The sequence below is a fragment of the Pseudoliparis swirei genome, chromosome 6 (genome assembly GCF_029220125.1).
Source record: "Pseudoliparis swirei isolate HS2019 ecotype Mariana Trench chromosome 6, NWPU_hadal_v1, whole genome shotgun sequence".
NCBI lineage: Eukaryota > Metazoa > Chordata > Actinopteri > Perciformes > Liparidae > Pseudoliparis > Pseudoliparis swirei.
The window spans coordinates 22385939-22398304 of NC_079393.1; the positions used below are offsets into that span (position 1 = coordinate 22385939).

Below are 12366 nucleotides of genomic sequence, written 5' to 3' on the forward strand. Positions count from 1 at the left end.
AGATATGATTATCCCCATACAGAGGTGTATTTTCTGAGAGGTCGTGGCAAGGACCTGGAGCTGGCAGAGATTGGTCTCTTGCTCAGAGGTACTGTATCAGGTCTGATACAAGAGCTGTACTCCTGGTGCTTTGGTTGAAAGACAGTCGCCCTCTGTAAGGCACACGGTGCCCTCTCCCTGAACTACATCACTTCTTATGACATTCTTCCAGTGGCTACTTGCTGCATTCAGATCAGGGAGCTCGGCAGCACAGTGGCTCATGTTGGTTGATATCTTGATTTAGTTCAGGTCACCGTTTCGGACTTGAGAATATAAACACCGTTGTGACATTTCTATCTGCGGCGCTCTGGTTTCTGTGCTACATTTCAGTTTGACTGCATGCCATATCACACGACACGAATTTGGCAAAAGTATTTGAAAGAGTAAATGTCACCATGTGTGTGCGCGCGAGATTCAATTCTATGTGTGTGGTGTTTGGAAAAATGTGCTTGTGTGTGTTTTTGTGTGCGTGCGTGTGTGTGTGTGTGACCGGGGGGACGAGCGCTGACCTTCCGTTCTTTGTCTCCATATTCCAGGCCCAGTGTATCCATGGCACGGACGATGGCAGCCAGGGATTGGATGGTGTTGCTGTAGACGACGGGCCTGTACTGCTTCACGTCGTCGCCAGAGAAACCGTCCTCATGGATGATCCTAAACACACACAAATACATATGCGTTAGTCAGTGGGTCAGTTCGGGCTGCCATTGTGAGCAGACAGGACCAACGGCCCCCTTTCATACTTCTTATAGAGACAGACAGGAAACAAGAAAACACAGGCATAGAGTCAGAAGTTAGAAGTGTGTGTGCATGTATAGGCGTGTTTGTCACAGTTCAGCTCCTTTCTTTCCTTCCTGCAATCAATATTAATTACATAAATCGACAGATCCGTACATTATGGATGAAGAGCTACACAGAAGACACGGTGAGACATCGAAAGTTTTCTTGGGATAATATGGTCATGTAAAAAAAAAAGAGGGAGAAAGTGTCAGAAGAATGGGACGAGTTGTAAGAGAGAAACAGGTTGGAGGGTTACAACAAAACACAAAAAAGAGAGAGCGGGGGCGGGGGGCATAACCAGGAGGCAAAGCTGACATTTAGGCACACAGTGCAAGCAGCAGCCCATCCTGCTGTTTTAAATGTCATGCACACTGGTACAGTGGTGCCAGGAGAACAGCCTCGTCCTCAACGTCAAGAAGACCAAGGAGCTGATCGTGGACTACAGGAAGCGGAGAGGAGAGCACACCCCCATCTCCATAGACGGAGTTGCAGTAGAGAGGGTCAGCAGCTTCAAGTTCCTCGGCGTGCACATCTCCGAGGACCTCACATGGACCACGCACACCACTCACGTGGGGAAAAGGGCCCAACAACGCCTGTATTTCCTTAGGCGACTGAGGAAATTCAACATGGCCCCCCGCATCCTCAGATCATTCTACACCAGTACCATCGAGAGTGTTCTGACAGGTTGCATCACCGTCTGGTACGGGAACTGCACCGCCCTGGGCGTAGGGCACTACAGAGGGTGGTGCGGTCGGCACAGTACATCGTTGGAGGTGAGCTTCCTCCATCCTGGACATATACACCAAGCGGTGCGTGGCCAGGGCCAAACGGATGATGAAAGACAATAACCACCCGGCCACAAACTGTTCACCCTTCTACCGTCAGGCAGGCGATACCGCAGTATCAAGTGCCGCACAAACAGACTGAGGGACAGCTTCTTCAGTCAGGCCATCAGGCTGCTGAACAAGGACTGAGACCCTCATTAACACTACACACCAGAACATATTCTGTGAATATCTATGGCCATGGTGTATATTTTCTTACATTGTTTATATATATATATATTGTATATATATATTGTATGTATATACATATATATATATATTGTCTCAAAAAAGTGTATATTTTATTACATTGTTTTATATATATATATATTGTCATGATGTATATTCTATTACATTGTTTTATATATATATTGTTAATACTTTCTTCTTTTTTTTGTGTGTGGATATTGTATAGTTTATTCTCATTCTTATTCTTTTTTTAGTCTGCTACTGCTGTCGGGTGTTTTGCACATAAGAATTTCACAAACCGATTATACTTGTATAAAAGGGGATGTGACAATAAAAACTTGAAACTTGAAACTTGAAAACACACAAGGACACACCGACAGACGGTTAGACAGTTACCCGGGCAGACAGACAGGCAGGGGGAAAGTACAGATGGACGAACCAGACAAAGTCAAACAAGGGAATTGAGAGAGTGATGAACAACAGACGGGACAGCAGAAAACAGTTGACTGACAGAGAGACAGGTTGTGGCCACATTGCTGAGGCAATACAGACTGACAACATCCCCACACATAAATTAACCCGGTGAACATGATCTTTGCCCAGAAAGGACTGAGGATTGAAACTGGCACCTTCTTGAGACATCTCTATGAACTCTGAGTGCATTTGTCTCGTCCTATTGAAGATCTGCCATCATGCTACACAGGCAGGCTTTCGAGAGATCGTTTACAGAACTGTTTATCGATCCAGCCTCTCAAGTTTGCTTTCAAAGTCTCATTTCAATAACAAATGTACAATGTTTAGACAAAGGATAACGGCTTAATTTCCCCAACAGAAACGATCGTCCGACAGAAAGCTAAAATTGTGAAAATATTATAAATATAGCATACACTCATCCGGATATAGATTTATAGATTGTTATGTTATTTGTTTAGGTGGCTAAAGCCCATGTTGCTGCTGGCCCCATCCACAGCAGCACATTGCTCTGCCTTTATGCCGGGACTCCAGTCCTGATAGTTCCTCCAAACTGGGGACATGCGGACAGCATTGACTGTAGGTAATGCCCTGACTATGGAAAAGTACCTCAAACAACCCAAACAATCCCTTTAAAGGAGTTATTAATACAAAGAACAGCTCCGTCTTAAAAACATCTACTCTGTGTGTCTTGACATCTGATAAACATGTTCCACCATATGTTTGTATACAAGTTGGTGTATGTGTGTGTGTGTGTGTGTGTGTGTGTGTGTGTGTGTGTGTGTGTGTGTGTGTGTGTGTCTGTGTGCGTGTGTGTGTGTTTGTGGTCTGGAGGACAGCACAGTTCTGTACTGTTTCAGATCACTCAGCCTGTCGTTCCTATCGCACGGATCACACACTGGGACTACGAGTGATTTTTATTGTGAGGAGATCTGGACCGATACCTGGTACCGATGTTTAAAAATAACAAACTTTGCCAATAGCCAATGCAGATGTTTTTGTAGTTCATTTATTTAGATTTCTCTGTTATTTTCTTCCATTTTCTGTGCAAAGGAAACTGATATATCCTTCTTCTTTTTTTAAAGTCATTCAGCATTAAATTTCAATGTCTTTGAAAGAGTCTAAATTAAAATAGTTAGGTCTACCGACATACTTCACTAGCAGAATGTGTCAGTAGGCTACTTGCATACCCAACTAACATCTATTTGTTTGTAAACTAAGTTGCGTACGACACGGCTGACTGTGTGCCAGTGGCGTCTTATCTGAATCAGCAGCTGATTACTGTTGTCTGCGTCCAACCACAACACAATATTTAACAGGCGCAAAATCGATGCGACAAAACCGAGAGACGAGACTTGGTCCACTGCCATCGCCGAATGGAACCTTACATGCCGAAAGGCTCACGGTCGCCAGCAAAGCGAATACCGGACGATGTGATGTTCAGCCGATGAATTGCTGCATCCCTAATTCTTATCTGTACAATGTGCACAATAGGTAATGACTATGTATATGGTCTATGGATGAATACACACAGTATCCTTGGATACAATCTAAATCTGTTAGTCCTTCTCTAGTCTGGCTTTTTAATCTTTGCTGTTGTCACACTTGCCAAGCAGACATTTTTCAGCAATGTTTCCCTCCGTCGGTCCTTGGAGCGAGAGGTGAGCCGAGGACAAGCTCCTAATTGAATGCTGCAGTGTCGGCGTAAACCGCGTGTGGAGCTGCAGATACCAAGAGGAAGGTTGAAGTGTGTTTAACAGTTTCTGGAAATGGATTTCTGATGTACCGGGATCTCCATCCTTCTAACATGAGACATACGATACATCAACCTCAATCTCATAAATCATGGCATCAATTTAGAACAAAAGGTGTTGTACCGAAATGATAAGCAATATGAATTTGTGAACTGTGTTTCTCAACCTGGAATTGAATTTAACCCTCCCACACAATCTTTAACCAGTTAAAAAGGATGACAGTGTGGGCGAGGGGTGATGAAGGACCACGGTAGAATGATTACCGTCTTCCTAGAAACATTATTATCGTATTAATCCCAGAAAGAGTGAGAAAGACTGAGTGACAGAGAGAAAAGACAGGACAGTCACAAAAAGAGAGACAACTGAGGTGAAAAAAGAACAAAGTGTTGCAGCAAGTGTTAGACGTGTATCACGCAATTGTTTTTGTTTGTGTGTGTGTGTGTGTGTGTGTGTGTGTGTGTGTGTGTGTGTGTGTGTGTGTGTGATGGATTGGCTGGCCGCCGGACGTGAGCTTCCATGCATGAGGACCTTTTCTCATTACCTACTGTCCAAGCGCTTCTGTTGGCAAAGAGAGAGCCCTGTGTGTGTCGGTGTGTATGCGTGTCATTTCCCGTAGCCTTGGCACAATCTGCACGGTGACCTGAAACGCAGTTTAGTTTCACGCCGGGACAGACAGATGGACCGTAGGACAGACATATGGGCAATTTAGCCACGACATCATTCCATGATATGGCTGCCATTGTGGACACAAAGCAAAGTGTTGCAATGGCAATAAGCAACAATTACGTTGACATAAAAGTGTGTGAAACTGTCTCATAGAGGCGAGGCATGTTCTACTAACAGGAAAGGCTACAACGTGATGATTTGGGCGGCTGTAGCTCAGTGGAGTAAGAGGGTCGTCCTTCAACCGCAAGGTCGTGGGTTCGATCCCCGCTCTCCCCATTAGCTGCAAGTCGAAGTGTCCTTGAGCAAGGCACTGAACCCCCAGTTGCTTCCCGGGCGCTTCACCGCAGCCCACTGCTCCTTAATAACTAAGGATGGGTTAAATGCAGAGAACTAATTTCCCCTTGTGGATTAATAAAAGTGTATATTTATTTATTTTTATGTTGGATGTCAATTAAACTGTGAATGTCTCTTCAATTCCACAAAACAAAAAACAAAATGTCCGTCTTCAGATTTAAACCTCAAGATCTTTTTAAAAGGTGTCTCACCGATGGAAGCTCTTCCGTTTCTGATGTGCATTGCATTGAGGGGGAATGGTGTTTGCCAACAACACACAGATGTATTGGTCTGAAGTATTCATATTGTTGGGTTTCAGTATGCATTACTTCCCCAGTTAAAATGTGCTTTAAATTAGAGCGTTGCATGGATTCAGGACACACTTGTGCTTTGGATTTCCTGATGATGGTGAAGCACTAATCACACATAGAGAGGCGGTATTCATCACTGTATTGGTCGAAGATATCGTTTTTTCCTCGGATGGAAAGGTAAAGGGAGGATAGCCACTCTCACAGTCAGCTGACCTTCATCAGTCATGCCCGTCCCATTATCGCACTAACAACAACCACACTGAAATATATTTTGAGAATATACATCACATCCTTGGACATTTAACCCTTGTGTTGCCTTCGGGTCATTTTGACCCGATTCAATATTTAACCCTCCTGTCGCCTTCGGGTCAATTTGACCCGATTCAATGTTTAATGTCGGTGTTCTTTCGGGAGTCAACAAACAAACATAAAGTACCTCACACTTAAACTTGGAAAACAATATTAATTCTAATAATTTTCTGGAGATTTTAATAGCTGGGGTCATATTGACCTCAAGGGTAAAATATGTTAGTAAATATAAAGGTAACAGGAGGGTGAAACATTGAATCGGGTCAAATTGACCCGAAGGCAGCACAAGGTTTAAGCAAAATAAGTTTATGAATGTGTGTTTTTTTTATATATAAGTAAGTAAGTATCTATATATATAAAAGTCTCTATATATATATATATTAGGGCTGTCAGCGTTAACGCGTTAATCTATGCGATTAATTTGGCCGCGTTAACGCACTAAAATATTTTAACGCAATTAACGCAAGTTTTTTTTTTTTTTTTTTTTTTTTTTTACGGTTTGACACTGTTTCCGTTTTAAAACAATCATTTTCTCGAAAAAAATAAGGAGAAATCAGTTTAAACTCGTGGATGAATCAGTCAGGTTCAGTCTCCTGCTCCTCCTTCCTCCCCTCTGACTCACAGAGGAACTGAGGGCGCGTGTCGGGTGACGCGGCGAAAAAAGAACGACACACAAAAACGAAACCTTCGATTGGTCAATCCGTTTGTCTGTCAACATTTCGGGGAAAACCAATGAACACTCAGTAAATCACAAAGGACCTCCCACCTCACAGGTTAGGCTCATTTAGCAGCCTTTCAGTCAGAGAACCAGAGGACACGGCGCGAGGACAATGAGGCTCATTTCAGAGCTGATTGTTCTGGAATGTTTGATGTATAACACGTGGGGTGTGTCACATAAAAAAAAAAGCTAAATTTATTTATTTTTTTTTTAAATGTAAATGCCCCCCCCTGCCCCAGAGGGTTAACGTTACATATGAATGTCAGTCAGTTACCAAGGCCACTGGTTCTGCTGTTCAGTGTTAAAGATGACAGGACCAATGGGGTCTCAATATACTTTTTTTTTACTAATCTGATGTTTCACTGAAGAAACAATTTATCATCCACGATATTAAATACCTCTGGCACTTTATATGTAGGAGCTCTTTGAAAACACAGCTCTGTGTGAAGTTTTGTGTTTAAAAGAAGAGAAACACTTTTAACTCCTTGCCTGTCATTTTGACCCGATTTTTATTTAACCCCCTCTCCTTGCTTTTGGTCATTTGACCCATTTGTGTTCACCCTCCTGTTACCTTTATATTTACTAACATATTTTACCTTTGGGTTCAATGACGCCAGCCAATTAAAACCTCCAGAAAATTATTAGAATTAATATTGTTTTCCAAGTTTAAGTGTGAGGCACTTTATGTTTGTTTGTTGACTACCGAAGAACACCCCATTTAAACAACATTGAATGGAAAATTAACCCAAGGCGGTGTAATAATAATGATGATTCGGTCAAAAAAAAACCGCTTCTTCTAAGGTATGAAAATTTAATTTTTTTGTCAGAGGGTTAACGTGACATTTGAATGTCAGTCAGTTACCAAGCCACTGGTTCTGCTGTGTTCAGTGTTAAAGGTGACAGGACCAATGGGGTCTCAATATACTTCTTTATTTTTACTAATCTGATGTTTCACTGAAGAAACAATTTATCTTCCACGATATTAAATACCTCGCTGGCACTGTATATGTAGCCCTCCCTGAAACACAGCTCTGTGTGAAGTTTTGTCTTTATATATATATAACATTTATTTATATATATAAATCTTAATTACAAATGTTAGTTTTAGAAACGTGAAGTGTTAAAACTAGGCAATTTAGTTTTAAAAACCGGAGGTTTTTTATATAAAAAACCTCCCGTTTCTAAAACTAAATTGCATTTAAAATAAAGATTTATATATATTTAGTAGGGCTGCACGGTGGTGTAGTGGCTAGCACTGTCATCTCACAGCTAGAGGGCCGTGGGTTCAATTCCCGGTCGGGGCGGTCCTTCTGTGTGGAGTTTGCATGTTCTCCCCGTGGCAGCGTGGGTTCCCTCCGGGTTCTCCGGCTTCCTCCCACAGTCCAAAGACATGCCGTCAGGTTAATTGATCTCTAAATTGCCCATAGGTGTGAATGTGAGAGTGAATGGTTGTATGTCTCTATGTGTGCCCTCGATGGACTGGCGGCCTGTCCAGGGTGTCCCCTGCCTTCGCCCTGTCAGCTGGGATCGGCTCCAGCGCCCCGCGACCCTAATGAGGATAAGCGGTATTGATAATGGATGGATGGATGGATATATTTAGTAAACAATATTGAAGTCAAACATCCTCCTCAGTTCTTTTGTGTGAAGGTGACTCCGGGTACTGACATGTGACATCAGAGTGTTAGACAGACAGACGCGCTTCCAGCAGTGGCATTTACATTTGATCTAATCTGAAGCCAAACACGGTTCGTACTAACACAACGCAGCGGTACAGACGGTCCGTCTCTCTGACAACCGTGAACTGCGAGATAAAAAAAGAATGAGAGTAGAAGAGAAGACCTTGTAGTCGTTGCAAGACTTCTCTTGCCGAATATGCTTCGGATGCAAACATGGCTCACGTCGTTGTGTCGAACACAACATGCCTGTCTCTCCCCTCTCTGGATCACATTATCCCCCACTCTCATATTTTTATCCTCACACCGACTCATGTAAACACACAAAAAACACTAAGGCTACAAATCACACGGCACAATTAGGTGTCTATTCTTGTTCTGCATTGTGGCTAGCTAACCCTGTTTGTCCTGACACACACACACACACACACACACAGGACCCTGTATGATCGGGGCCTCATCGCTATGCTGCTAGTTTATATCCAGCCACTCACGTTGTGGTCTTTGTCGACAGAGCTCTTAGTCGTGACAAAGTGCACGCTGACCAACTCCTGTCAACACTGCTGGACAGTTACTTACACAGTGAGTGAGTGTGTGTGTGTTTGTGTACAGGAGCGTAAAAGTAAAGAGTGAAAGAGAAAGAGGGGACAAAAATGTGAGGGGTGGTAATGGGTATGAGCGAGAGCATAAAAGAGGAGGCAGATAATGAGGAAAAAACAGAAGCTATAAATAGCGGAAGGGGTCAGAATCAAAAGCCCCCACACACACACACACACACAAACACACACAGTGACATGGAGGCATCAGCTGCTCCGTCATCTGACTTCACTCACTTGCCATCACACCTTGAGGTCAAGCCATCGCTTCCTGAGCAGACATACTCCCAAACACATCCATGCCCACTCATTACTTTGTTAATAGTTTGTCGGTTGGTCCACTATCGTAAAAAATATCTCATCTATTGGATGGATTGCCATTAACTTTGGTCCAAATATTGACGTTTCCAGAGGTTGAATCCTATTGACTTTGGTGATCCTCTGACCTTTCCTCTACAGCGCCGCCATGAGGTTGACATTTGTGGTTTGGGATAAAATGCCTCTCCAAAACATTGAAATAGAGAAACACTGCATCAATTGGGCAAAAAAACAGCAGAGCTGTCAAAGACAAAAGGCCAAACTAAAGCCATTCCCATGAGCATGTTAGTGCCTGTTAGCATTTAGCTCAAAGGAACATTGTGTCTGAGCAGCCTACAGAGTGGTGTGGCCTTTGACTGTCCTTTATATTTACTCTTGTGCAAAGTCAGAGTGACACTGGTTCATGGTTTTATCCAGGACACATAATGATAAAATGGTCTAGGGTTGATTCACGGTTGATGAAATCCTTCTTGTTGTATTCCATAACATTGGGTGAATGAACACATGTGATGCATTTAAAAGTTTTGATGACAATCTATTCAGAAAAACTAATTTACCTCCACAGTTGGGATTATTCGCAGATATAAGAACAAGTACAAATATATATATACAAGATTTAAAAAATGTCCTGTCTTTGAACAAATGTCATCTTCATAGCTCATCTTCTAAACAGCCCGTATCGTGTGGAGACTGTGACAGGCACTTTTGGAGGTTTTTGAGTCCAACAATAAATCCCTTGCTGGAGAGGAGTCCTGGCTCCAGGTTTGGCCACGTGGTGATGAAGACTTTATTGTGCCAAGGGACACGGTCTGCTTCACACTACTTCAGGAGCTGCACACACATGCTTTTAAACCCAGGAGGACAGGAGAGGAGAATAATTACAGTTCCGTATTACATGTGGGAAGACCTCATTAAATCCGTCTGCCATTATCTATCTGTTTCACTGTCACAAGCGCTCTCTCTCTCTCTCTGAGTGGAAGGAGTGCTGAGCTGATGGAGCGTGTTTTTGAGAGCGATACTAGCTATTTATAATTGTCTTCACTGGGTAATGTGTTGTATGAGAGTAGATGTGGGGTGTAGGGTTCACAGGGTTGTGTGTGTCTGGTTAGCGGGTTGTCGTGTCTGTGTGTGTGTGCATGGCATGCTCGGCAGTAGCATGGAGCTGCACAAGATGACCAGGAAACACGGCGTGAAGATTGCGCCGGTGTTCTCGTGCTCCGTGGAGGACTGCAGCCTGGCAGTGGGGAAGGTGAACAATGCTGTGGTCATGTTTGTAGATAGCATATACAAATCCAACACGGTGGTAGAGACAGGGTCGTGGTGAGTGACACTTAGGTATCCGTTCTTCCTCTGCGCGTCCCACCCTGGACACCATGGAAGAACTCTCCGGACATGCCAGAGTAGTATCTCAGGTGAAGAAGCTGTCCTCTGGGTGAAAGTCCCGCCTCTTAAAGCAAATGGTGTCTCATAGGAGACAGCTGTTCATGGTCCTCAAAAACAGGAATGAAGAGTTGAACATAGAGTGGATGAGTTTGACTGTCTGTTTCGCAACATCTGATGATATGAAGGAGGAAGGTCTGTCCTAAAACATACATTAGTAGGAGAAAAAGAAAAGTGTGAGAGTGGAAAAGAGGTGAAAGAAGTCAGGTTGACAAGGGAGGGGGATGAGGAGGTGTTTAAAATCCCTCAGCTGAAGAGAAAAACAAGGAGTGAGGAAAACTCACAGGCCATAAAAAGTGTCATTAAGTATAGGAAGCCGACGAGCAACAGAGGATGAGTCCTGTATGGAGGAAGACTTTACTGACGCGCAGTTTGCTGATAGACGTAAGAGAACCAATGGATTCAGTGTGGGGAAAATAACGTTTTTAACAGAAAACGAAAGGTGAACGGGGAGTCGCGTTAGGAGACTACCTTTCTGACGAAGAGAAGCTCTCCAACGTGTTAACGGAGGAGGAATATAGGAGGAATAATGAAAATCATTTTTAAAGATAAACAACGAAATTGACAATAATGGGATGGGATGACGAACATTAAGATCTCACGGGTCTTTTTCCAAGTCAAAGATGACGTTTTGTTTGTTGGGTTTAATTTATTTTATTTTATTCATAATTTAAGCAGGAGTACCACCAATAGGGGGGATGGGGATCCTGTTCTCTAAAAGGTTTCCCCCGGAGACTCTGGAAGTGGAGCAGGTGGTGGAGGGCAAGCTGCTGAAGGAGCCAGGTTGGACATCCAAGACGGCAAATCACCAGGTCTGACCAGCATGCCGTGCTCCTCTGGAACCACCACCCAGAGGAGACGGGTGTAGGCAGCCAGTCCTGCACTGGGAGACGCGTCTGCAGTGGCTTCTCTGCTCGGGCTGGAATCCATCCGCCAGAGCACAAGGTTCCTGTGTAGATGGGCGGGGAAACTGACGGAGGACGAGGGCGAGATGCTGCAGGAGTACGAAAAAGCAGAGCAAGCTTCCGACAATCCTTTTCCGGATCTAGGATATTTTCCAAAGCTGAATGGGGTCTCAGGACCACTGTTCAGGGAAACAGAGCGCAGACTCTTGGACCTCCACAGGTTGATCGACACCAAATGTGTAAAAGGACTCAACAAAAAAAACTGGACCAGAGAGCGGACAATATGTGGAGACAAAAGCCTTTATGTCTTATTTTTGTGTTTTTCTTTGTTTGTTGATTTGTTTAAGCTTTACATTGTTTTAAGTGAAATAAAGGTTTTCGAAAAAATCTCTCTCTCTCTTCATTTCTAATTATGTCTTCTTCTTCTTCACTCCTCTCCTCCCTTTACTTTTCAATGTGCAATTAACTGTGAATTACAAAGCACACCGATGCACCCTTCCTTCCTCCCTCCCCACTGACTGATTTCTACAATGAAACCCAAGACCGGAGCATTATTCACCACGCTGTACCTTTTAAAATCAAAGGGCGAAGCTTGTTGAAAGTGCATCCCCTCTGCAGATACTCCCATTAGAAATCAATACTTGGTAATCATGAGTTTAAGTATTCTTGTTAGCAGGCTATGATGATACAGCTGCTGACCATATGTTGAACTATACGTTGAAACTGTATTATTGACCCATCGGCTCATCCCATCACACCACTATGCTTTAACAGTCGGTGTGTACACTTTCAGGTCTTTGGCTGCCTAAACTCAGCAATAACAATCATTAAATCCTCTCAGACGAAGATAAGCCAACTCCGAAAAACATTTGTTTCCCTCTAACTAGCTACCGTTAAGCATACTTGTTTTCTTGGTCTGTGTTCTGGGGATTTGGTCTTTTTATTGAACTGCTACAATGCAGGGTTTGTATTTAGTTCTTGATATTTATTAATACTTTTCTGAAATCCAGGCCACACTTGTTGTAGTCTCTGCTGCCAGCAGA

The 12366-nt window shown here is 43.4% G+C and overlaps 1 protein-coding gene across 3 annotated transcripts in view; it reads right to left on the reverse strand.

The window, feature by feature from the left end:
• gnao1a (guanine nucleotide binding protein (G protein), alpha activating activity polypeptide O, a) overlaps positions 1-12366 on the reverse strand; it is an 88233-nt gene that overhangs the window by 65660 nt on the left and 10207 nt on the right. For all 3 annotated transcript variants that reach the window (XM_056417500.1, XM_056417502.1, XM_056417501.1), the window contains exon 3: positions 549-690. In XM_056417500.1, the coding sequence (XP_056273475.1) occupies positions 549-690 (142 nt within the window). The remainder of the gene's footprint in view (positions 1-548; positions 691-12366) is intronic.